Below are 26,594 nucleotides of genomic sequence, written 5' to 3'. Positions count from 1 at the left end.
ACGAATTTTTTTCGTAACTTCAGTGCGTCACAAGATATTTCCGTTATCAGATAAACGAAACACTCTGTATACTGCGATCAATAATTATGTCAATTTACGTGAGAATTACGGGAAAAATCATTTCAAAGGTGGTAACAGAAAATTGTCGAAGAGTAATTTATAAATTTTGTAGACGAATTTTAAGAAGGTGGGATCAAATAGAATCCTATTTTCATTGGTAATAACATTTTTAGATTTTAAATTCTGTCGAATTTAATATTCCAGCACACATTGTTTGAAAATTTTTATAAGCCATAAATGCATAAAGCTCCGCAGTCTGTTCATTATTAATGAAGTCTGCTTCCCGAGGAAATGAGAAATGCAGCACAATTTCGAGCTGAATTGGAGCTCTAACAACAAGACGTGTGCAACAACTTTCAAATTCTTCTGGAGAGAAATGCAACACGTAAACAATGCCTTAAAGAAGTAGATAAACATTCCCGTCTCGATTTCCCACAAAACGCGGTGACTTTACAGAAATTTCGGTGAGCGTATATGATTAGATGCCAAACATATTTAGAAGAGTGATCGTTTCCAGAAGTGTCCTACGCGAGTTAGGGGAAACTGGCCGAGTGGCCGACGCGTCGCGCCACGTAGCCCGTCACGTATTTCAGCCACGTTTTTACTCTCGCTATATGTTAATGGGGAAGCGTTAGCAATTGTCTGCCAGCTGCATGACAATCGACCGTCTTTCCGGCTTCGCTCGATTATTCGTCGGACTTTAAAACGCGGCTCGAGTCGCCTTACGATTCGTCGCGGCGCGCACTGGTCCAAAACGTTCTTTTCGGCGACGCCATAGTCCCGTTCGTCCGTAGGAGAACAGACGGACGATCTTTTTCTATGTTGTCGCGGACCTTCAAGCAATAGAAAAATTGTCTGCATCAACTGCACGGCACATCTTGGAAAATTGAAAGTATTTTCGCAGGGAATTCATCACTTTGCGCCGCGAGATCGTGCCGTCTCGGCTCCGGAAGGATCCACATCGATCTCGATCGCGTTTCCCCTGTTCAGATCAACGCCAGCTCCAGAGGTAGGGTGTAAAAGCGAGCGAAGAAGAGAGATGCGTGCGGATCGATAACGCCGATAGCAAGCTATAGTTTTTTTTATCCAAGCAAATGTTGAAATAAAAATTGCACGGAATCTAAATAAATAGAGCTATGTCATTTTTATAAGCTGAAACATTTGAATCGCTTTTTAATGCTCTTAGTGTAATAACCGGCCTTAGATTTTTAATTTTATAATTATTGAAAAGATGACGTTGCTTGCATGGAAATCGATCCGATAAATTTATTTATCCAAGGGCGTATTGGAATAAAAATTGCACAACATCTAAGTAAATAGAGCCTTGTCATTTTTATAAGCTGAAACATTTGAATCGCTTTCAGTGCTGCTGGTCAAATAATCGACCTTAGATTTTTAATTTTATAATTATTGAAAAGATGACGTTGCTTGCATGGAAATCGATCCGATAAATTTATTTATCCAAGGGCGTATTGGAATAAAAATTGCACAACATCTAAATAAATAGAGCCTTGTCATTTTTATAAGCTGAAACATTTGAATCGCTTTCAGTGCTGCTGGTCAAATAACCGGTCTTAGATTTTTAATTTTATAATTATTGAAAAGATGACGTTGCTTGCATGGAAATTGAAGGATCCGGAAGGATCCACATCGATCTCGATCGCGTTTCCCCTGTTCAGATCAACGCCAGCTCCAGAGGTAGGGTGTAAAAGCGAGCGAAGAAGAGAGATGCGTGCGGATCGATAACGCCGATAGCAAGCTAGACGGTTGGGCGTGTCCGATCCGCAGCATCTCACCGAATAAACCACTCCAAACCTCGCTAAACCGCGATCAACGATTCCGAAGACTCGTAGCAACGCTAGCCTCCTCTTCCTCTTCTTTCGTAAGCGGTAGTCACCGAAAATAACCGCGCAATATTAATAGAGTTAGGTGGGAAACGCGAGTAAACACCCTCCGAGAGGGACTCCGGGTATTTTCGAACAATCCTAATCCGTGGATACGCTAGCGACTAGCTGAGCAACGTGTTCTTGATTCACGCGAGTGATCAGGGATTTCTGAGGGATGCCGCGAGAGAGGGATTGCCAGAGATCGAATATTCCGGATAGCGTTCGAGAGACAAGGTCGAAAACGAAGCTTTCCGCGGTTTCCCCAGGATCCCCTCCGTTTATTTTGGTCCTGGCTCGACGATATTTCGACGGGCGTTCGTTAAAGACGCGCCCAAGCGGTCCGTCCGTCGTTATAAATAGCCGCGGACGCCTAACCGTGCTACCTCCTGGAACAGAGTCCTTGGAACACGGCCGCGCTCTGTTCTCTCTCTCTCTCGTTCTGTGTTACTGCTCTGGTAACCCTTTCGATACTGTCGGTCGCCGTACTCCCTCATTGTTCCATACTCATCGATGGAATTATTGTCTGCATCTACAGGGTCATCCGTTTTTAAACGGCCAAACGTTAACCAGCTGTATAGGACCCCAAATGGAACAACTTTTACCCGTATCACTTTTTTTGTTTCGGCCTTGATTCCCAGATAATTGCGAAAAACCATCATTTCTTGAGTTTACATAAAATTAAATATCTCAGGACTCCAATGATGAATCTTGATGGTTTTTCCTTCGTTTAGTTTGAAATAAGTAGGGGCATATTTTTTATTGAATAAACTTTTTTGTATGACCTTCGGATCATGGTTTTCTTGGCGTGGGGCACACCGCCACTTTCCAACTTATTTCTTTCAGGCTCCACGGTGTGCCCCACGCCAAAAAAACCATGTTCCGAAGGTCATACAAAAAAGTTTATTCAATAAAAAAGATGCCCCTACTTATTTTAAACTAAACAAAGGAAAAACCATCAAGATTCATCATTGGAGTCCTGAGATATTTAATTTTATGTAAACTCAAAAAATGATGGTTTTTTTTGCAATTATCTGGAAATCAAGGCCGAAACAAAAAAAGTGATAGGGGTAAAAGTTGTTCCATTTGGGGTCCTCTACAGCTGGTTAACGTTTGGCTGTTTAAAAAGCGGATGACCCTGTATTTCAGGACATTCTAGTTCCGGAGCATCGATGAGAGAATTCGAGACAATCTTTTTCTTTGCAAAATTTCAAGAACTTATCTAACTTTAACCCTTTGCCCTACAAACACGTGTGAGACTCGTGTTTAAGATTTTGAACACAGTCTAATATAAATGTGTACGTTATTAATCTGCTTTGCCCGAGATGAATTTCTATTTCGGTTTAGTTAATGTAAAGTTATTGAAGAACATATAGGCATACGATAGATATCAATTTTACTCCCTTTCCAAGAAATTACGAACTACGAAGAAGATTATAATCATTGAAACCGTAAAACAAATCGTAGGGCAAGGGGTTAATGCTAAAAATTATTTAAATAGAAATACCACGTTTTTAAAACAGACTTAAATGTATAAAATAATTTTTCCTAGCCCCATACAGATTCCTAACCGCGTACAGATAGCCTTGAAAACTTGTGATTGTGAATTTTTGATAGCTATGGAAATGCTTGTAAGATTTAACACGAGAAACGTTTTAAGTCTTGCGTGTCTCTTTAGTCTTTTGTTTTAAAATTTGCTTTTTAATATTGCATTGTCATCTAGTTCTGCGAGCTACGTTTAAAGTTTCAAGTCTCTAGCTCATCGGGTAGTGGTTTAAAATTCGATTACAAGATGTGACGCATACAACAGAAACAACGACGGGAGAAGAAAGAAGAATGCAAACATTTCTTATTTTGCATGAAGATCCGCAGTCTAATTATGACTTTGAGGTTATAGATAATGGTGAAATAGATTTCTCCGACATTTAGGACCAAGTGCCCCACTGTGCGGTGACAGTATCGAAAGGATCGAAAGGGAGTTTCGATGGGAATGTCAAACTCACCGGCGTAAGGTCCTCCGCAGGGCGCCGCGGCGTCCTTCCCGCTCTTCCCGTCCTTGCTTCCGTTCCCTGAAACAGTTAAAGCAAAGGTCTCCCCTCGTGATCGAATGTCTCTGTGTTCTGGTTATGGTCTATCGGCGCAGCAGAAACGAGCCAGCAAGCTATACATATACGTATCGAGAAATCGTTCGGGCAAAAGTAACACCGCGAAAACGATAAAGCGGCCTGGAGAACAAGCGAGAGCGACGCGACGCTTTGGAAACCCTGTAAGCATGTCTGTACCCCGACGCAGGACAGTTTGTTTTTCCATCGGACGAGCTGGTCGTCTCGACTCGTGATCCGCCGTTTTCCAACGTGGTTGCATCGGCCGTGGAATTATCCGAACCGGAGAGCGCGTTTCATCTTCGCGACTCTATTTCTAGAAAGATAATAATAAACCCCAACGCGCGGACTGACAGAGAGAGTTCGTGCTCCCGTCGCGTGGTGGTCCCGAATCAGGATTCGCCAGCTCGCTATCGATAAAACTCGAAACTTCCAGAGTACTGTCGTTCTCTAATAGCGTCCTCTCAACGTCCAATTGGTTGTTAATAACGTGGATCATCGTGGTTCAACGTGGAACCGAAAACACCCTAAACACTCGGTAGTGAAAGCCAGCTTTCTAATTGTGTCATCTAAATGTTGCTCCAGATGGTTTCATTGATGGTGATTTGTAAATTGAAGATATACGTTTTGAACGTTTGAGAATGCTCTGCATCATGCGACAGAAATCGACTCGGAATATCAAGTAGACTCGTCAGGGCGTCGAATTGAAGGAACGCAATTTTTTCGCTTAATTTATAAAAAGAACAAGCGCTCAAGAATAAATTCATTGAACGAATAATTAGAAATACAATAAATTCGTTGAACGAATAATTAGAAATACAATAAATTCGTTGAACGAATAATTAGAAACACAATAAATTCGTTCGACGAATAATTAGAAATACAATAAATTCGTTGGACGAATAATTAGAAATATAATAAATTCATTGTACAAATAATTAGAAATACAATGAACTCGTTGAACGAATAATTAGAAACACAATAAATTCGTTGAACGAATAATTAGAAACACAATAAATTCGTTCGACGAATAATTAGAAATACAATAAATTCGTTGGACGAATAATTAGAAATACAATAAATTCGTTGGACAAATAATTAGAAATACAATAAATTCGTTGAACGAATAATTAGAAATACAATAAATTCGTTGAACGAATAATTAGAGACACAATAAATTCATTGAACGAATAAGTAGAAATAAGGTTTCGAAGCGCCGAGAGTCTCTTGAACTTTCGCGCGTCGCCTTTCGAAAGGAGCGAAGCAGGGACGGTACAGGGGGCCGGAAATGTCATCGATCGCCGATATCGACGACATCGCGAGCTTCCGGGAGGCGGGGAGGCATTGCACTCGCAGAGGAAGCTTCAGCTGCTCGGAGATACAAACCGCGGCGAGCAGAAACAGCCGAGAACAATGACGCTCAGTGCTTCGACGCTCGTCGTCGGGGGTGGTGATCGTGTGCTAGCCACCCCCGATAAATCAATAACCTTCGTTCTTCCCGGAGCGGGTGGAAAATCGCGGAATTTCGCAAATATTAACCGAGAAAGTCGCTGGGTCTAACGCGATCCAAAATCGTCGCCGGGTCAGAGCGGACACATCCTGTACATTATATGTTCAGTGAACAAACTGACTGTTCAGTTACAGCTTCAAAACATTGCGTTCACGTTGATAACGTATGCAATAATAATGTAATAAAAATTGATGGACAATTTCCTAGATGGACCTACACCTTTTCAACTAGTCAATGGTCAATACAATCAAAACAATCATGTAAAAATGTAGAAAAATTCCAACTGATCAATACAAGTAAAACAACCATATAAAAATGTGGAAAAATTGATAAACAATTTCCTAAATGGACTAGCATCTTTCCAACTGATTAATACAAGCAAAACAATCATGTAAAAATGTGGAAAAATTTATAAAGAATTTCCTAGATGATCCTACATCTTTCCAACTGGTTAATACAATCAAAACAATTATGTAAAAATGGAGGAAAATTGATAAACAATTTCCTAGATGGACCTAGACCTTTTCAACTAGTTAATGGTCAATACAATCAAAACAATTATGTAAAAATGAAAGAAAATTGATAAACAATTTCTTAAATGGACCTACACCTTTCCAACTGATCAATATAGCTAAAACAATCATATAAAACTGTGGAAAAATTGATAAACAACTTCCTAGATGGACCTAGACCTTTTCAACTAGTCAATGGTCAATACAATCAAAACAATTATGTAAAAATGTAGAAAAATAAATAGCCAATTTCTTAAATGGACCTACACCCTTCCAACTGATCAATATAGCTAAAACAATCATATAAAAATGTGGAAAAATTGATAAACGACTTCCTAAATGGACTTGCATCTTTCCAACTGATTAATACAAGCAAAACAATCATGTAAAAATGTGGAAAAATTTATAAAGAATTTCCTAGATGATCCTACATCTTTCCAACTGGTTAATACAATAAAAACAATTATGTAAAAATGAAGGAAAATTGATCAACAATTTCCTAGATGGACCTACACCTTTTCAACTAGTCAGTGGTTAATACAATCATGTAAAAATGTAGAAAAATTGATAAACAATTTCTTAAATGGACCTACACCTTTCCAACTGATCAATACAGCTAAAACGACCATATAAAAATGTGGAAAGATTGGTAAACAATTTCCTAAATGATTCTACATCTTTCCAACTGGTTAATACAATAAAAACAATTATGTAAAAATGAAGGAAAATTGATAAACAATTTCCTAGATGGACCTACACCTTTTCAACTAGTCAGTGGTCAATACAATCATGTAAAAATGTAGAAAAATTGATAAACAATTTCTTAAATGGACCTACACCTTTCCAATTGATCAATACAGCTAAAACGACCATATAAAAATGTGGAAAAATTGGTAAACAATTTCCTAAATGATCCTACATCTTTCCAACTGGTTAATACAATCAAAACAATTATGTAAAAATGGAGGAAAATTGATAAACAATTTCCTAGATGGACCTACACCTTTTCAACTAGTCAATGGTCAATACAATCAAAACAATTATGCAAAAATGAAGGAAAATTGATAAACAATTTCTTAAATGGACCTACACCCTTCCAACTGATCAATACAACTAAAACAATCATATAAAAATGTGGAAAAATTGAGAAACAATTACCTAAATGAACCTACACATTTCCAACAGGTCAATACAAGCAAAACAATCATATAAAAATGTGGAGAATTGATAAACAATTTCCTAGATGGACCTACACCTTTCCAACAGTGCAATCGTCATAACTAGACTGCGGGTCTTCATGCAAAATGAAACATGTTTGCGTTGATTGCAATCAACAGAAGTAAAATAAGGATGTTTGTCTTTTTTTAATCATCTTATTAAGTTGAAACTTATATATGCTGACGTCCTTAAATCCTCTCAATGTGTCCACTGCTTTAAATTGTGAGTACCCATTTTCATGGTAAATGCATAAAATCCGCAGTCTAGTCATAACCATCCTATTCCCAGGTATTTCCTCCTACTCACTGCAACGCGTGTACATATTTCACAAGAAGAATTTCGTAGAAGAATTGTTTTTCTGGGTTTTCCGATAGTAAATCGTTTTCCTCGAACCGAGGGTCGTGCATCTCCCCGGAGGATCGTTATCGGGAAACGTCGAAATCTCGCCGAACTATCCAGGCAGACCGGAAGTCCCAAGCTGCTCGAAGTTTCGGTTATCGGGCAGCAACGGAACGCGTGCACGGCAGCGAAGAGAGAGAGAGAGCACAGTGTGCGACGGTAGGGCAAACAACATATTGAAACCAGCTGACGTTTTCGGTCGTCCAAATGTTCACGGTCCCTTGTTGCCCGGTGTGTTTCATGTCGCTTCTACCCCCCCCTGTTCTCCGCGTGGCTGGATGCGTCTAGGCTTTCCATTTCCATGTTTCTCGCGATGGATCGAGCCTAGACCTCTCCCGGTCGTGACCGTGAAGAAGAACGGCCGACGAGGACTGTACAGACGGTACCGGCGATCGATACCTCGGCGTACATTCTCTCCTGGTTCGAGGTTCGAGATAAACGCGTGTAACTATGCTCGAGCTCGTCGGACACCCGCCGTAAACCGGTTGACAAAATCGATTTGCCTGTCCGCGAATCGGACGATGACGTTCGATCGACTTTCAGTCGGCTCCCCGGTGAATGAACGGCCATTTCACAGCGGATTCCAACAGGCTTTAACCCCTATGTAGCCAACCAAAATGTGCACATTATGGAAAACCTTTTGTATTCAACATGTTCGCAGAAATTCTCGTTTTGAGGCTACAAGTTAAGATATTAGCGAGCAAAGAATAATATTCTTATAGAGGAACATTAAAGAACAGAAACAATTATAGTCTGCACTGCGAGGCGATTTTTCGAATAAGAAAAATGTACCACACTTCACAAGATTCGCAGTAACGCACCCTTAAAGTTTGGCGAACGTGTCTCGAAAAGCTTCTGCGGAAAAAATGGCTGAACCTGTTCTCATTACGCGAGGTCCGAACATCTCGAAACGAGACCAGATGAGGAGGATTCCAACAAAGCGTAACGTTAGATCGTTCCTCGCAGTTGGTCGCCGGACGATAAAATACAGTGTGGCGTAGCTTTACAGCGCTCGCTCGAATGAAAGCGAATCTTCGTTGAAAACGAAACGAAACGAAATGAAACGCGGTCGATCGAGCGCGTAGGTTTGTTCGGGGGAGTATATTTAGAAGTACCTTGCCGGAGGATGTCGCGGTTTCTGCCGAAACGGAAAGCCGAGGGACACGTGCCACGCGAAATTTCGATTGCGAGGAGCAGGAGGACCGTTCGTGCCGCCTCTGGATTCAATTATATTATTAAACCACAGACTTCTCAAGAATTTTGTACCCAGCATTTGTTGAAATTGTACAGCATATGTAAAACATATATTTCTTTCTGAATATTCCTGGTTGAATTTATTCAAACCACGTGTAAGTTAAGAAATCTATTCTATTTATACAGGGTGAGGCGCCTCGAACAGGCCACCTGAACAAGTCGACTGCTATTGGCGTTAGGAAAAAATGCATCAGATGGATAACTGCTTGGTTTTTTGGAGGTAGACGCGTAAAGGACATATGAAGGTCAAGTTCATTTTTTTAAATGGAATGAGGTGTTTTTTAACACATCAATCGATGCAGCTGAACATCCAGCTGCATCGATTGATGTAATAAAAAATACCTCATTCCGCGTCTGCCTACAAAAAAGCTACTAACATCAGATTAAATCTCCCTCGAAACCATTTTTTCCTAACACCAACAGCAGCCGACTTATTCAGGTGGCCTGTTCGAGGTGCCTCACCCTGTATAGTTTCCTGTGAATGATATGAATAGGTCTGCAACCATTCTGAAATTGCGCTGATAGGTTTAGTATGAATGCAATGTTGCAAGCACGATGACTGTGCCAAAAACGAACTCTAGCAGAAATTTATTAACCCTTTGCACTCGGAGCTGTTTTAACTCGAAAATGAAACATTTCTTCCGACCCAGAATAATTCTATTCAGTACGAAAATTCTATGATTACGAAAATTAGTAGATATCATTGAAAACAGTGAAAATATTAACAGATACTTTTATATTATTTCCAACCTATTAACTCTTAGCACTCGAATGGTGACTCTGAGGCGCCACTAGAAATTGCTGTGCCATTATTAAAAATATTGTTTACATTCTTAAATATCTTGGTATCTAATCAATAGACTGCGGATCTTTATGCAAAATAAAAAATGTTTGCATTGATTGCGAGATACAGGTGCCAAGTATGTCTTTCATCTTTTAATTATCTTATTAAGGTGAAACTAATACACCGGAGGCGTTAAATCTTTTTAATATGTCCACTGTTTTAAATTGTGCGTACTCCTTTTTTTCATAAATGCATAAAATCCGCAGTCTACTGATCAATTACTAAACATTTAGGTATTGTGCGAGGTATTACACCAATTTTATATCCTTAAAATTTAAAAAACCGTAGGGAATGGAAATATTCTAGGTCGGAAGAAATGTTTAATTTTCGAGCTAAAATATATTAGGTTGGCAACTAAATTCGTAATTCTTTTATTGTATCATTATAACCTCATTCAGTGACCATTCCTTTGGAAAACTCTGAATTTTGCGATTAATTTTACATAAAATACTCGTGCTTAAAAAATAAATGACTTTGTTTGAGAAAATGCGGAGGTCGCGAACTTAGTTGCCAACCGAATATTAAAAAAGGAGATAAACTTCTGTTTCACTCCAATCTGTTCTAGTTCTCATTAAGAAATTACGATTTCGCACAAAGCTCCGCTGTCTAATTATTGTTCAATCGTTCTAATTAGGGATGGGAACAAGTTCAATATGTACTCACGAATCCGAGTCAATTTCAATAACCAAGTATCATTTCATGCGTTTCGATTACTACTTAAAAGCAATAATGTTTCAATGATTATATTTGAAAAGTATTCATTCTATACAAACTGATATCGAACCTCGGAATGAGTACTTACAAGTTTCGAAAAGATACTTGTAAGTACTTCGATGTCGAAAAGAATCGAATCTTTCACAAGTAGTACTCGAATTTCAACTCGGGTTCAAGCACTTTCTTGATTAAATTCGTAACTATTCAAGAAGTTACATGTTGAATTAAATGATGCATCAGAGGACAACATAATTTTAAAGGTAAAAAAAAAATGATGTTCATAAAAGTTTCGAACCATCCCTAGTTCTAATGTCTTTACAAATGTAATTGACGAAAAATGTAATATGTATTGCAGTTAGCAATGACCCTATCAGTTCCTCCTAAAAGAAGTGTTCGTTTACGAAAGTTTGGTCACCAGGCAGGGCATAGGCATCGATATCAGTGAATATACCGAAGAGTATCTGCGGGGTTCAGAAGAGAGATTCTGTGGGGGTGGGTGGAAAGAACGGCACGAACTTTCTCGGATCAGGGAACACTTGTCGTCGAAGCGTCGCGGGTCGAAATACTCTGGCGGTGAACGATCGACCGTGATGCGACCGGCTTTGGCTTTGGTATGGCGGTTGGAGGGTCGCTAGTTCGCTAGACGGACTAGCAGACGGGAGTAACGATTGCCAACGTGCGCGCACCACCACCCCTCTTGCGTCTCGCGACGAGGAGCGACGCTACTGCTGAACCACCCCTTCCGTGCCATTTACAAGCCTCCTACTCTTCTGCATCCTCTCTCGCTCCTCCACGGAATCGAATCGAACCGAGTCCAAGTCGAATCGGTTATCAACCGATACGAAAACATCCCCCGATTCATCCTTGGAAGCAAACACTACACCAGAGCATACTAGAATATTCTAGCATGCACTGGAATGTACTAGAACAAATTTGAACGTACCATAATCGGACCGGGTTTGTTTCATTCACCACAAAAAAGGGTAGATCTTGAATTTCTTCCTTTTCTACATTTGCGGAATCATCGCGGAATTTTTTTAGAATTTGTACAAGAACAAAGTCGAATGTACCATAATTTCGTACATTTATCATAAAAACGAGTAGATCTTGAATTTCTATCTTTTCGAAATTTGTAGAATCATTGCAGAATTTTTGCAAGAACAAATTTGAATGTACCATAATCGGTTTCGTACATTTACCACAAAGAAGAGTGGATCTTGAACTTCTTTCTGTTCTAAATTTGTAGAATCATTGCAGAATTTTTGCAAGAACAAATTTGAATGTACCATAATCAATTTCGTACATTTATCACAAAAACGAGTAGATCTTGAATTTCTATCTTTTCGAAATTTGTAGAATCATTGCAGAATTTTTGCAAGAACAAATTTGAATGTACCATAATCAATTTCGTACATTTATCACAAAAACGAGTAGATCTTGAATTTCTATCTTTTCGAAATTTGTAGAATCATTGCAGAATTTTTGCAAGAACAAATTTGAATGTACCATAATCGGTTTCGTACATTTACCACAGAGAAGAGTGGATCTTGAATTTCTTTCTGTTCTAAATTTGTAGAATCATTGCAGAATTTTTGCAAGAACAAATTTGAATGTACCATAATCGGTTTCGTACATTTACCATAGAGAAGAGTGGATCTTGAATTTCTTTCTTTTCTATACTTACAGAAACATTGCAGAATTTTTTACAATTTTTGCAAGAACAAATGTGAATGTACCATAATAGGTTTCGTACATTTACCACAAAAAAGAGTGAATCTTGAATTTCTTTCTTTTCTATATTCGTAGAATCGTTGCAGAATTTTTTAGAATTTCTGCAAGCCCAGAACAGTAAAAGAATTGGTCCTCAACGTGAACTCATTAAACTGATTAAACCAAGAAATAAATGTCTAGGTGGTATGGATAAAATTCCGCGGTCAAACTATAATGTACAAGAGCGTAGTAGAGCATACTAGAATAAGCTAGAGTGTACTATATAGAATTAGAACAATTCCCGTGAAATACCGATTCCTGTCGAATCATTTCGGGAACGCGGAAAGAGCGCGATTTCCCGAGCTAAAAATAACGTGGACGCGATAAGACACGGTTTGCGGACGTGTTGACGCGTCCTTCTCGGAACGCGAATGTCGTTCGAATCGGTTCGAATCGGTGGGAGTTTGAAGGAACGCGAGGGAACAGAGCACAGACGGTCTGTACCTGTCCGCGCGGACGAGTATTGATCCGCACGAACCGCCCTTCGTCCTCGCCGGCGAACGCGACCGAATTCCCCGGCTCGGGTCCGAAACTGTTTTCCCGTTTGTCGTCCGCCACCGAGAAACCGTCGCTTTCTCATTCGATACCGGTTCCAAGGACCGGCTCACGACCGGCGCGACAAGTCCGCAGGAGGATAGCCGCTCTGTTATGGCTTTTTCAAGGTCGCCCCTCAATCCGAGAACGATATACACCGTGCACGTATGTATGTATATCGTTGGCGGATTTTCGACAGGTGGAGACACCGCTCGGACTGGTTAGGGTTTCATGGATGATCGAGGAAATTTTGAAAGCGTGCACGAAGACCCGTGGCGGCTGGTCCCGAAGCTTTTCGAGCGTCCCGCTCTTGAATTAGGACTGGACGCGCCATCTGTGCGGACTCGTGCGAACCTGTTCGCGAGCGTCACAACCTCGGCCCCGGTCGGTATTCGATTCAACTTTCTCTGCAGATTTCTACAAGCTTGCGAAAAGCGCTGTGCACTTGACACGTTAATTACTGGGAGCTTGTTAGATTCTCGGTGACCTCCTCTATGCAAAATGAAACTTGAACTCTTGATCAATAGACTGCGGATCTTCTTGCGAAGTTAACGTCGTTGGCTTGACGCAGGGACCGAATTGAAATTCATCAACGTTTTCTCCACTGTTTGAAAAGTTGCAACATTTTTGCTGTAAATGCATCAAATCCGCAGTCGAGTCGTCATGAATGTAGGACTGTTTTATTTGCAACTATTGTAGCAATTTTTGAGATCTTTTCATGGCCGCCAGTAAGTAACATGCTACGCACCGATTGCGCAATGATAATCAATTTGCTACTAGACGAACAGCGAGAGATAGTAGCGCAGCGATTTTGCGATTGCATGGCGAAAGCTGCGAATTTTGTGGCTGGTTCAGAGCGACATATCGATTGAAACTGGAATCTTAAAGCGTCGATTACTTCGGCTACCGGAAGTCCTCCGGCGCTGAACACTGCCGGTCGAATAACAAGCTTCGAATTTAATATCTAAAGCTTGTTGCTGTTACGTAGTCTTTCTAGTTGCACGGTACGTAAATAAATTCTATCTTGTCGTTCTTACAACCCATAAATTCTAGTTGCTTTTAATAATATATCTTCGAGATATTATTTTTAGAGACAATAGATTTTTTAGATTCCAGAGGAGTGACCGACGCTTTAATACAGATCTACAGAAAACAATAACAATACCAATACCAATATCAAGACCAAGAAAAGGAAACATACGACGTTGCGAGCACGTGCGAGCACGACCATAACGAGCTTGACCGCGACGAACAAACCGGAAAACAGTTTGTTCGTTGCGATCGTTGGCGAATTAAACATCGAGGAAGCTAACAGAAACCTTGTATATGAAGATACATATATATATAGAAAGAAAAATGGATACAGCTCCACTATTAGAAGAATAGAACAGCTAAAAAGAGTAATATTGATGGCGCTCATCTGCCACGAAAGGTCACGCAGGAGACAAAGTTCGTCGCGCGATCAAGGTTTCAGAAAGAAAGGTAGACACTGTCCGTGGAAAACTCGATGCGGAGGATCGTCCGCGGCCAATCCGCACGAAATCGAACGGGATTCTCCTCGGAATCGCCAATTTTTCGCGAACTATCTTTTCCTTAGACTTCTGAATCTATTCCGTCTCTTAAAAATATATTCACATCGTGAGGGAGCTTCTAAGTGCCCAAAAATGGCCCCAGGTTAAAATTTGAACATTTACCCCAATGCCTTGGCTTTAGGAAGTCTATTCACTCTTTCAGGGCCAGAAAGGCTTAAGAAGAAGAAAGACAAACGTCAGAAAATAGAAAAAAACAATCAATTGTTAATGTTAATAAGCTAAGATTATTTTACAACGTGTCACAATAAAGATATGCTTTGAAACAATTAAGTGTACCAGACTACTATCAAAATGTATCGCCAAAGACCTCGGAAAAGTTCAAAGGGTCAAGCTAGAAGTTCGCAATCGAATAATGTGTTCTAGACAGAAGTAACGAATTGTCGGAGTTTGCGAAAGATCGGCGTTTCCGTTGGCGAATTCTGTGCGATTCGACGGGCGTATCAGTAGGGTCAGCGAACGACTGCGATTTGCGTGTTGCGGTTTTGCGGGCTCTCTCTCTTTCTCTCGCTCTCTCTCCCTGTTTTGTAATAGCGCAAATTCCAGCGCTTACCTTTCTTGATGAGCAAGCTAGTGACCCTCCGTAGCGCCTCGCGAGTGCTGGAGGCGGAGCTGTGCTTACTTTGGCCGAAGTATTTGTTCGGTGTGATGTTGGTCGGCAGAGTGAGCGGTTTCCGTTGGTCTCCGGGCCCGGTCAATCTCGCGTCGAACGCGTTGTTCAACCTCTCCAGGTGCTCGATCGACGCGGGTCGAGGTTGATTCGCCTTCCTCGTCGGGTACCAGCCGCGATTAGGTCCTCCGGCAAGCCGGAGCAGCTCCGTGCCGATTATCGCCTGCTCCAGACCCGGGTTGTTCCTTCGGTACCTGGAAGAATAGCCATCAATTACTCTTCATCTTTACTTCTTCACATTTATCCAAATGGTTCATCTTTAGACAGCGGATTTTATGCATTTATATAGGTGTAATTTAATTTTCCATCTATCAAACATATTAAGAAAGAAGAAAAATTTCTATTTCATCCCAGATTCTTGAAAGATCCGCTGTCTATTCACGTCGATTTGTCCTCTTACCCGGTGGTGGCAGTGGTTGGAGCGTACCAACCAGGTTGTCGACGCGTCTGCGTAGGGTTGCCAGCGTGTTGAGGTGTCCTGGGGACATCGCTGCCTCTGGCGAACACCGGGGTCTCAGGCAGCGAGCAGGACGTCTGCATCCCAGAACCTGCTGAGACGTTGCCAGCCATGGGACCTGTGTTACCAATGGTGTTTCCGATCCCGTTGGCCGCACCGCTGACGATTCCGTTCCCGTTTCCGTTGCTGCCGCTGCCCGAGGAGCTGGAGCATGGCTCCGTCGACGGAGAGTGTCGCTTCGTCAACGGACGTCGTCGAGATGGTCCTGGAAGGTCCGTTGGTAGGGTTCGTCGCTCTGCGGGTATCTGCTGCTGGAGGAAATTGTCATGATTCGATAAGAGTTGAAATACAGAAGTACTAACTAAAAAACACGAAACTCGCCTCGCGTCTGGAGGTATTGGTGGTTCCAGGTGTGCGTCTACCCCTGGAGAACCCAGCGTCCATGGACCTAGTGTTCAAAGAGGATTGGTGGTCCTTGGAGTCGGAGGAGAGGCAGGCTGTTGGTCCTCGATGAGGAGGCACCCTTGGTCTGTACTCCATCGTCCGGTTGCTGCTGTGAGCCTTCGGCCTCGGCGTCACGGCTCCACTCTGACCAATGTCAGAGTTCTCCTCGTCCGCCTCCTCCACGGGAGAAGGTGGCAGCGGAGGGAATTCGAGGACTTCGACGCTCACCTGTGGATTGGGACACTTTTGAGAGGTGGAATAAACACAATACTCGAACTGACAGGTGAATTAAATAGTCTGAACAATACCCTGAAACGTTCGGTAGACCAGTACCTGAAACTCGGGGTTCTTCGAGTCCTCGAGTATAGCGTCTATCACGTTCTCGATCTGCTTCTGGTCGTTCTTGTGGCTCTCCACGACCCCGTTCTGTCTGGATCTCCTCTCGGACCCGTAGACGACGTCCGTCCCGTTCGTCCTGTTCCCATCGAAGTCGATCTCGGCGCTCTTCAAGTTCTCAGCCTCCATGTCCGAGTCGTGTCGTCTCCTAGGCCGAGCTTCCGGCAGACCCTCTAGAGCCTTTCTCTCGCCGGGTTCGATCTCGAGAGAATTCCTCTTGATGTTAGTCACAGAGGACCTGGCGTCACCGACAGTCTTCCAGCGCTTATTCTCCGAGAACGACTCGCTGTTCTTCACGCTCTCGATCTCCTTGATGGCGTCGCTGACCTTCTCCAGCTGCCTGCGGTTCTCCTTCAAGGCTTTCTTCACGATCTGCTCCTCGATCAGCAGATTCACCGGGATCTTCGAGGCTGGTCTGTGCTCCGTGCGGCTGCTGCTAGGCGATCTCCTCGCGTGCGAGGCTTCCTCCATCTTCGGGGGTGCTCGTTCGTTGTTCCCGCCCCAGCTGTTGTTCGAGCAGCTTCTCGACGTGGAGATGGAGACTCTGTTAGGCTCGTCCTCGAGCTTGGATCGCCGATGGGCCTCGATAGAAGGCGACAGCCGGCCGGCGAGCTGCGCTCTGTCTCGAGCCTTGTCCTTGTCGGAGACGTCCGACGTCTCCTCTTCCTCCACAGTGACCTCGAGCTGTCCCCGAGGTCCAATCTCGTCGTTGATCGCGGGTAGAGACACCACTCTGACCAGATCCGGAGGAATCACCGATGGGAAATCGACGGAGGCGCCGTTCGCTGGTTGAGGATCGGGTTTTCCTTCTCTCAGGAGGCTACGGATGTTGTCGAAGGTGCTCGAGTAACGTTTCGCGTCCGACAATCGCGTTTCCTCGCCGTTCTCGAAGGACAGACTCCTGGTTTTAGTCGGAGCTCTTGGTAGACCTTTCCGTTCCCGTTTCCGGCCGCGACGGATCACGTAGGTGCCGTTCTTGGTCAGGTCTCGGGGACGTATCTGGTCCAGCTCGTTCGTCGACGAGTCCGAGTACGGCGAGATCAGGTCGTCGTCCGTCGTCGACAGACGCTGGTCCGGCCAGTCGTCGAAGTCTCGCAGCTTCGACACCGAGCCCGCGCCTGGAACAACAATTTCTTATTAGAATAATAAGTCAAGTTAATTTTGACATAATGTAAAGTAGATAGAAGCAACTGGAAATAAAGGGGAGCTTTCGCCAGATGCTCGACGACTTACTGGACATGTCGCTGCTCTTGCGTCGTCTCCTGCCGATGACCTTGGTGCTCCCAGGAGCATAGAGGGGATCATCCTCCAGGGAGACTTCCCACGCGATAGAATGCCTCTTGCCGATGGGCAGAGGAGGCGGCGGTGGTGGCGGAGGCAGCAGTTCCTCCAGCGAATCGTCCGAGAACCGTTCCTCTTCGGACTGCGTTCGAAAGTCCGTGGAATTCCTCGTGGAAAAGTCGGAGTTCCTGGTGGAGAACATGTCGGAGTATCGTTCCTCGGAGCACCTGTCCGACGTGGGCGCCGAAAACCGTTCGCTGGAGTCCGCTCTATTAGGCAGGGAGAACGAGACGAAATCGAGGTTTCGGATGGAGAACGGGTCGGAGGTGGGCACCGAGACTCGATCGTTGGACCCGGCGCTGGCCACGGCTATCGAGAAGTCCGAGTGGAACCTCTCGTTCGAGTTCGAGGTGGAGTTTGCTCGAGAAAAATCGCTGGAGTCGCATATCGCTCGCATGGAGAACCTCTCGACGCTGACAGAGCTGGATCTGGGGATCGAGGATCTCTCGGATTCCGAATTCCTGGAGAATCTGCCCTCGCTCGAATCGGAATCCGTTCTTCTTCTGTCGCGTTGCTGGTCTCCACGGCGATCGTGATTCATCAGCAACCGATCCTCCACGCTGCTCGACTTCATCATCTCGTGCTGACGCTGCTTCCGAAGCAGCGACGGTCGATCCTTCTCACCGTCTTTCCGATGATTCCTAGCCTCCGGTCTCTCAAACTGCTCCCCCTCCTCTTCGTCTTCTTCCTCTTCGACCTCTTCCTCGTCCTCCTCCTCGTCGTCTTCTTCTTCCTCTTCTTCTTCTTCGTCGTCCTCTTCGGAGGAACGACGGCGCACCTCGCGATGCCTCTCGGTCACCATTGGGTTCGTCCGTGGAGGAATCCAGCCGAAAGACAGCTTCCCGTCGAATGGCAGACTAGCAAACTTGCTCGGAGGAGGACTCTGGCCGAAGCTGGTCAGCTTGAACGGCTCCGTCGTGCCGTTCTTCCAACCATACGGTCTCTGGTGTCGCGTCTTCGGCTGTGGGGAAGCATTGCCATTAGATAAATCGGCTGGAGGCTGTTAGCTAGCTCGAGAGTCATTGTTGTGGTCGAAAGAGTGATTCTAGCTCAGCAGGATTAACACTTTCAGTGCCACCGAATTGTTCGTCTAGAATGTCTAGATTCATAAACAAATTTTTGCGGTAATCTATGTGGTAAAACTAGTCTGCTGAAATTAGAATCGCACTGTCAACCATTTTGGACAATGCGGAAGGATGATCAAGAGGTCCACGACACTCACAAGCGTGGTTTGCGTGGTGACCGCACTTCCGTTTCCGTCTCTAACGTCCTCCATGGCGATCATCCACTGTTGTCTTCCGGTGCGACAGTCAGACGACCGTCCGCTTCTCTTCGTGGAGTTTCCGGGCGATACCCTGCCGAAGGAAACGCATGTTATAATTGATGTCTCGCTTTTACCTTGGAGACGGAGGAACGGTACAGGACGGATACTCACATCGGTAACAAGGTAGAAATGATCCTCTCGGCCTCTTCCGGCGGCGGAGGAAACTCTTGCGCGGGCAATCCTGCCGTGGGATCCTGCGGCTCTGGACAATCGGGAACCGGGCGCAGTGCTACCAGGGCCATTTTCGCTTTCCGGCCATTCATGCTCATGTAGCCGTCGTCCTCCGATTGGTGTCCTATCGACAGAACAATGTGGATCACCGTGCGCATTTTCAGAAATGTATATCAATGAACTTCCGTCCCTTGCAGCCGATGCAGAGAACATTCTTATTTTAACACTAAACCTACCTTTTAATTTAACAATCAATTATAAAGGTGTTCTCATGGGAATTGATTGAATACATTTTTTTTTATTCATCATAATACGATCACATCAGTTGCTTATGATGGTCGGTAGGCTTAGTGTTAATCATTTTAATAAATAAATCTAGGCATAAGAACATGTTCATTGCGTGAACGAATTGGAGTCAAAGAAGGGGAGAACCATGGGACGAAGATTTACATTGTTCCTTTGTTATCAGTTGTTACATTGGCCTGCTCGATTTTCTGGCATCGGCGAGTCTCCAGACCGATTTTAAACGGGCGCAAGGAAACGACGGAAGAGAGGGAGCCAAATCGAGGATGAGGAGGACATTGAGGAGGACATGGAGGAGACGCAGGACGAAAAAATACCTAAGGACGGACTCTCGTCGTCGGGTGTGAGACCAATACTCGGTTCGGTGCTGCTTCCACAATCCCCGACGTCTCCGACGCCCCTGACTCCTCCTCCCCCGTCGTCTCCTCCGTCGTTTCCTCCTCCTCCTCCGACGACGACGCCACCTCCTCCTCCTCCTCCACCACCACCTCCGACTTGGTCGACACCGTCTCCACCTCCGGCGTCTTCACCCTCTGGCTCGTGCTCGTCGTACTCGGAGAGCACTTTGTCCAGCAGCTCGATCGATCGTTGCACATCGTCACCTCTGGAACAAACGGATCGGTCGATTCTATAGAGATTAGGAGTCAGATCCTGTTCGATCCGCCACCAAGCCGCCTAAACGCCTACGCGATTCTCGCGCCTCGATCAACACTCCGCACACCGAAACCTTGCATAACATCTCCCGTCTCATTCCGTTTTATTCGTTCAATGAATTTCATTTAGTTTCATTCATTCAACCCTACTGTCCTCCTCGCTTACACTGCGCTTTCGTATCCCCTTCGGTCACAGTGATCCGATGAATAGAAGTCCGACACTTTGTGAACATTATCGGGTACATATATGCATGTGTATAATGACGAAACAATATTTAAAAGCATAGTATTAGATGATTGTATAAGTTCGTGACTGATTTGAAAATACAATTCAGTGGTTTTTTTAAAGAATGCAAGTTTATTGATCAATTATACATGTAGTCACCATTCTTTTGTAATTGTTCAAAATTTAACCATTTTTGAATTGCAGTTTAACCAATCTTTAACCACATCTTTAGAATTTAACCATTTTTGAATTTTGATATTGCCAATCTTTAAAATTTAACCATTCAATTATATTTTCCAATCGGGCACGAACTTACATATGCAATCATTTAATATTTATGATCACGTGAACTCCATCTCGGGTCATATAGACTCGAGGAAGACAGCAGGGTTAATTTTTTAATTTAGATATTGCTAACATTTTTTATTTTTACTTGACGATGTAATCGTCGCAAGGATTCTAATCTTCAGCGGCTTCGAACAAAAATCGTGCACAAAAATAAGTTCAACACTAAACCTACCGAGCACTAAAAGCGATTAACATGTTTCAGTTTGCAAAAATGAGGAGGCTCTGTTTATTTATCATAGATTTTCTCTGCAATTTTTACAACAATACAGGCTGAGTCACCTAACGTTGCCACCTCAAATATCTTTGTTGTTTTCAAAGCCTAAGTATGAAGTCTACAAATAAGGGGCTTCGAAAATTAGTGATTCACGAGTAGACTGCGAATTTTTAATGGTCAATGCAAAATAATAATGTTCTGTGTCTGTTATATGGACTAGGAGCTACTTAGAAAGTTTATACGTGCATGGGTAATTATAATCACTGAATTCGTAATGAAAGGGAGTATCATTGTAGGTGTTAAAAAAAGGGTGCTTCCATCTAAAAAAAAAAAAAAAAAATGAAGGTGACCTTGACGTCTCTAATAAAAACAAAAATATTTTTGGTATCATGTGAGCCCCACCGAACCATTCAACTATGTCCTTCAGACATTTGACGTAACTTTAAAAACAACAAAGATATTCGAGGTAGCAACGTTAGGTGACTCCGCCAGTATGTGCTTGGGTACAGAATTTGATCGAATCAATTTCCACACGTAAGCAACTTCATAACTCCAATATAATTATGAAATGAAAAATATAAAACCGGTGATCCGACCTGCAGTGGTAAGTTCAGTGTTAACATTTGTGGATTGTGCAGCTAGGATTCGATTCCTCCATCAGTCGCGTGGAACATTCCGTAGCACGGCTAGACTGGTGCGCGATTCATCGATTCGCGGCGCAATAAAGGAAAATGGAGGCTCCATTCTCGAAAACAGTAACGAGGGGGTTAATTAGTCGGGGTCTCGGCGGATAGCGATCGGGCAGCACACGCAAGAGACGGAGCGTCGCGACGCCTTGTCGTCGTCTGGAACGTATCCTCGACGAGCGAAGAAAGGATTCGCGAACGAGAAGGGAATATACAGACCGACGTAACAGAGAGAGAGAGAAAGAGAGGGGGGGGTTAGAGCCGGCAACGAGTGGCAGGAGAGACGAAAGGGGCAAAGAACCGAGAACTCGCAAAGGTCAGGGGAAACGTGAAGGGGTGGTTCGGCTGGATAGGCGAAGATGGAAGCGAGAGAAACGGGGTTTTGCCAAGGGGTGGTTGGGAACGATGGTGGCGACGGAACCGGGGGGGGAAAAGGGGAGCGAATGCGGAGGGGGTGTGCGTCGGCGAAGCAAAGCTTCGCGAGGAAAAGCTGCGAGCGGAGCCGCGAGCATAGCCTGCGAGTCGGCAAACCACCCCTGCGCGTGCTGGCGCAATGCGGTCTTTGCCGAAGCGAGACACGTAACCGGGTATGTTAATTCCTAAGAAAACGAGAAACGACGCGACGCAGGACCATGTCTCGTTCAGAGATGTCCCTGTGGTTCGTCCACCCCTACTTTATGAACGTCCGCGGACGTTGCTTCGAGGGGCAGGCTGCGGTCGTCGCTGCCCATGCGGGTTTCCGGTGGGAAGTTCATTATTAGGTGGAATTAGGTATAATTTTCCTAGGCAATTGTGAGAAGCAACTTCGAAAATGAAATACACAGTCGGAAAATTCTTCTAACATCAAATTGCGGGTTCGATGGATTTAGAAAATTTTTCTTCGGTTTCAACGCCATACAACTGGCGCAGGACATTTTTATTCTGCACGAAGATCGGCGGTCTAGTTACTGATATTTTGCGAGTCCACGTTGTGAAGCATCGCATCGCTACGTCCGATGAGCAGTTCGGACATGATAAAACGCACCGACCCGTAGCCCGAACACATCAAAGCTGCAGTTTGTTACGTTTGTGACTCACTCGTGAATGCACCAGCACAAAAGTACGCGTCCCTCGGATCATACTACTCCGAGTTTATGTCTGGCAACGTCTGGACATACACAGAGTCATCTAGCTGCGTCCTTTTATTTTTGACGTCGGGCGATCGTCATCAGGAACGTTCGTCGGCGCCAGGTCGATTTCAAAGCAAACGAGATCGCTCTAACGAGAGACCAAAAAGAGAAAGAGAGAGAGAGAGAGAGAGAAATGTCCTAACGACCTGACTCGCCAATCAGCGAATCACCAAGAGCTCGTACAGAGGAAAACAGAGGGAACCGGACCGTTAAACTCTTGGATCGACGAATCGCGGATGATTAGCTTTGAAAGAATCCTAAGTTACCAGTCTGTCCGATTGCGTCACACCTAATTGAACGCACGCTGCGACCAAATCTCGTTCTCGTTCAATTACAGCGTCGCACGCGTCGCCGATTTCGAGAATCGATAGGATCTTCTGCATTCACGGCGCGAATAAAACTTGTCTGTATTATTCTCGTAATAGTTTGCATCTGATCGGACGCGAATTGGATGACCGCATCATCGCACGAAAATGACTCACATACGCGATCGAAAGCGCGGACGATCCCTCGATTGTTTCGACGCAATCAAAGCAGCGGCCAATCAACTGAACAGGGGACACACCACATCCTACATTTCCGTTCAAATTAACACGATCATCGTTTCGATGCTTATCCTCGTGATTAAATTGTTTGGTTAAATGTACCTCCTTCGTTCGAGCTCGTTCTATAATTTTAGCGCTTGTAAAATGCATTTAGTCTTCAATTGACTTTTGAAACTTCTTTAACCGTGCTTTGACGAGCCAGACTCGCGATGAAGGTTTCTAACAAAGTCTGACAAATATGAATGTTACGCGTTTCACTTCGGACGAAAGAAAATTTGATTCGTTTGTGATCAATTTTTAAGCATTCAAATAAATGTAGCCATACAAAAAGTATACATTTCCTTTTCCCTACCACGACATTTTTGTGCATGAAGACATTCTAATCGCTGCAAGTGTAAAAGAAAAGGCACGACAAGGGGTTAATATGTTTATGGACGATTATATTAATATAATGAACCTTCCTCTTTAGCATGAGCCCCTCACCCAGCCCAAAATCTAGTAAGATTCTAGTTCTTCGCATAATTCCCAATGTTTCCTTCAGTCCTTGATTAACATTTTAGGCATAGGTGCAGCCAATGAAACATTAGATGCGAAGGTGGGCAGCGACAAAATGGTGGCAGCGAACCGTGTTAACGAGGTGTCGCAATACCACAGCTTCGGATTGTGCCACTGTAGGATGGTCAATTAGGGAAGACAGGGGAGCGATGATAAACCTCGCACGATAAATTGGACCCGTCCGAAAGCTGTGGGAGAGCGGACCTTGAGCTTTTCCGAAGGTGAATCGATCGTTCGACGCCGAAGCGATATCGCCTTTGGCAAAGAAACTACCTCGGAAAGAGCGTGTGCAGAGCGTATCGGAGGTGCACAGGTTGGGTACAATAGCTGGCGAGGCAGGCGTTGTATCGCCTAATTCAGCGAATCGGCCGGTATCGAACGGCGCAGTCGTTTCCGTATGTGGGTCAGTGGTCGATACGCGTGTCCGATGTGTCCGGCGTGCAGCATCAAGCGACGCAGGCTGCTCTCTCGTCGACGGCGTGGCGTTGGCGTGGCGAAACGAGGCGAGGCGTGCCATGGCGTGGCGCGCCCTGCTCCTGCGAGAATCGCGTACGACGCGTGATTCATCGCGCCGATTCGCGATTGCCAATTCCCCGCTGCGACATGCATCGCTATACGACTCTGTGTTTTGTTACGCATCGCGGTTACAATCGGACGTCCCGATACCTCGATACACTCGATTCCGAACGCTCCTTACAAGGAAGCTGCCTCTTGCGAAACATCTCTGCTCTGAAACCGTTGTCTCGCGTCGCTCTCTTACGATCGGAAACCAGATTTTGATTCATTATGAATCAACCACATTATGTGGTGGAACTTTTATTTTTCCCCGGTGGACACTGCAAGGTGAAGTGAAGGTCACCTTGATTTTTTAAAATGGGAACACCTACTTTCTGTATCATGAATCGATAGACTATCGAATTCTGAGTAAAAATGTATTGACCTCCATATGACCTAAATCTAATAGTTAACGAGATATTATCGAAACAATTTTCGTTCTTCTTTGGATAATATCTCGTTAATTATCAGGTTTACGACATATGGAGGTCAACACTTTTATACTCGGAATTTGATACTCTATTGATCTATGGAATAAAAAATAGGATATTCCATTTAAAAAAAGAAAGTTGACCTTCACCTCACCTTGGAGTGTATACAGGTGAAAATAAAAGCCCCACCGCATGATGACCCCCTCGATACTGAACAACTTCCATCTGAAACATTTTTTCGTACAATCAATATTTTTGGAGATATTCGTCTGTAACGCTTTATAATGTTCAACCTGTATATTCATGGTAATGATAACCTTTAATTATAAATATCTGCGCCTATAATAGGTTATACACGTTAACAGGAGAACGAGATCTATAACTGTACAAAGTTTCAATCAAATCTGAGACTCATCGACCATGCACTCTCCTTGTAAGATGATTTCTGAATTTCATTTGAGAAATTCATTATTGCTTTCAATCCTACAAAATACCCCCATTTAGGGATGCCGCCGCTTCGAATGTATTCAGTTCTTTTATGGTACTCGTTAGTGCAATCCACGTGCATGATCCCATATGGCGATCACGGTACGTAATCGGTTAAAAGGAAGCTGCTTCTTGCAAAACGTCTTTGCTCTGAAATCCTTGTCTTCCCCGAGTTGTCCGAGACGGAACACACCGTATCGAGGAACATATAGGGAGTACATAGTTATTGGCACTTTTAACTTAAACGATAAATATTAAGAATTCCTGGTATAGAAAATCATAGCAACGTTTGTGACGTTGATGAAATTTTCAGTATGTGTATAACCAACATAGATTTTAAACTTTCATTGAGAGCACAAATAAAAAAGTTTTAAAAAATGCTGTATTTACTTCAGTGTGTAACCTTGTAACTTATAATTCTTAGAAAATCTTTTTTGCATATCATTTCGTAAACCAATGCTTCTAATTGATTATAAAAAATCAGGTCGTTTGGTACAGTTATATAAAAAGTTATTCTGTTTTAAAGGGTACGAATACTTTCTACAACCACTGTATATAGATGAAGATGATAGATGATTTCTTCTCAAAATCTTTACCAATGTATTCCCGGCAATTTTCCGATTGAAACGAGTCCAAACACGACACTATTCCGATCACATTTATAATATCCGAATTAGGGGTGCAGGGATGTTCGGACATCCGACTTTCCACCGTATTGTGAATTAAGCGAGTAAACAGGATCCGAATGGTGCCGTGTTTGGACTCGTTTTAATCAGAAAAATGTCAGGAACGCGTTAAAATACTTCTGATTGATTATAAAAAAACCAGGTCGCGCGCGCGTTTGGTACAATTATGAAAATATTATTCTGTTTTAAAGGGCGTACGAATACTTTCTACACCCAATGTATATAGATGAAGATGGTAGATGATTTCTTCTCAAAATCTATACCAATGTATTCCTGGCAATTTTCCGATTGAAACGAGTCCAAACACGACACTATTCCGCTCACAATTAAAATATCCGAATTAGGGGTGCAGGGATGTTCGGACATCCGACCTTCCACCGTATCGTGGACTAAGCGAGCAAACACGATCCGAATGGTGCCGTGTTTGGACTCGTTTTAATCAGAAAAATGTCAGGAACGCGATAAAATACTTCTGATTGATTATAAAAAATCAGGTCGCGCGCGTGCGTTTGGTACAATTATAAAAATATTATACTGTTTTAAAG

General features: G+C 43.6%; 1 protein-coding gene across 3 annotated transcripts in view; it reads right to left on the bottom strand.

Annotated features, from left to right (window-relative positions):
• LOC143218865 (uncharacterized) overlaps positions 1–26,594 on the bottom strand; it is a 63,461-nt gene that overhangs the window by 15,581 nt on the left and 21,286 nt on the right. For 2 of the 3 annotated variants that reach the window (XM_076444399.1, XM_076444400.1), the window contains 9 exons: positions 19,813–20,099; positions 19,133–19,316; positions 18,920–19,052; positions 17,590–18,658; positions 16,294–17,474; positions 15,898–16,188; positions 15,460–15,824; positions 14,943–15,253; positions 3,947–4,012 (listed from right to left, as the gene is read on the bottom strand). In XM_076444399.1, the coding sequence (XP_076300514.1) occupies positions 3,947–4,012; positions 14,943–15,253; positions 15,460–15,824; positions 15,898–16,188; positions 16,294–17,474; positions 17,590–18,658; positions 18,920–19,052; positions 19,133–19,316; positions 19,813–20,099 (3,887 nt within the window). The remainder of the gene's footprint in view (positions 1–3,946; positions 4,013–14,942; positions 15,254–15,459; positions 15,825–15,897; positions 16,189–16,293; positions 17,475–17,589; positions 18,659–18,919; positions 19,053–19,132; positions 19,317–19,812; positions 20,100–26,594) is intronic. The other variant, XM_076444401.1, reaches the window with a different exon arrangement.

Source organism: Lasioglossum baleicum, chromosome 20, assembly GCF_051020765.1.
Source record: "Lasioglossum baleicum chromosome 20, iyLasBale1, whole genome shotgun sequence".
Taxonomy (NCBI): Eukaryota; Metazoa; Arthropoda; class Insecta; order Hymenoptera; family Halictidae; genus Lasioglossum; species Lasioglossum baleicum.
Note: the sequence above shows the minus strand (reverse complement) of the source record. Positions and strands in the feature narration are given on the sequence as shown.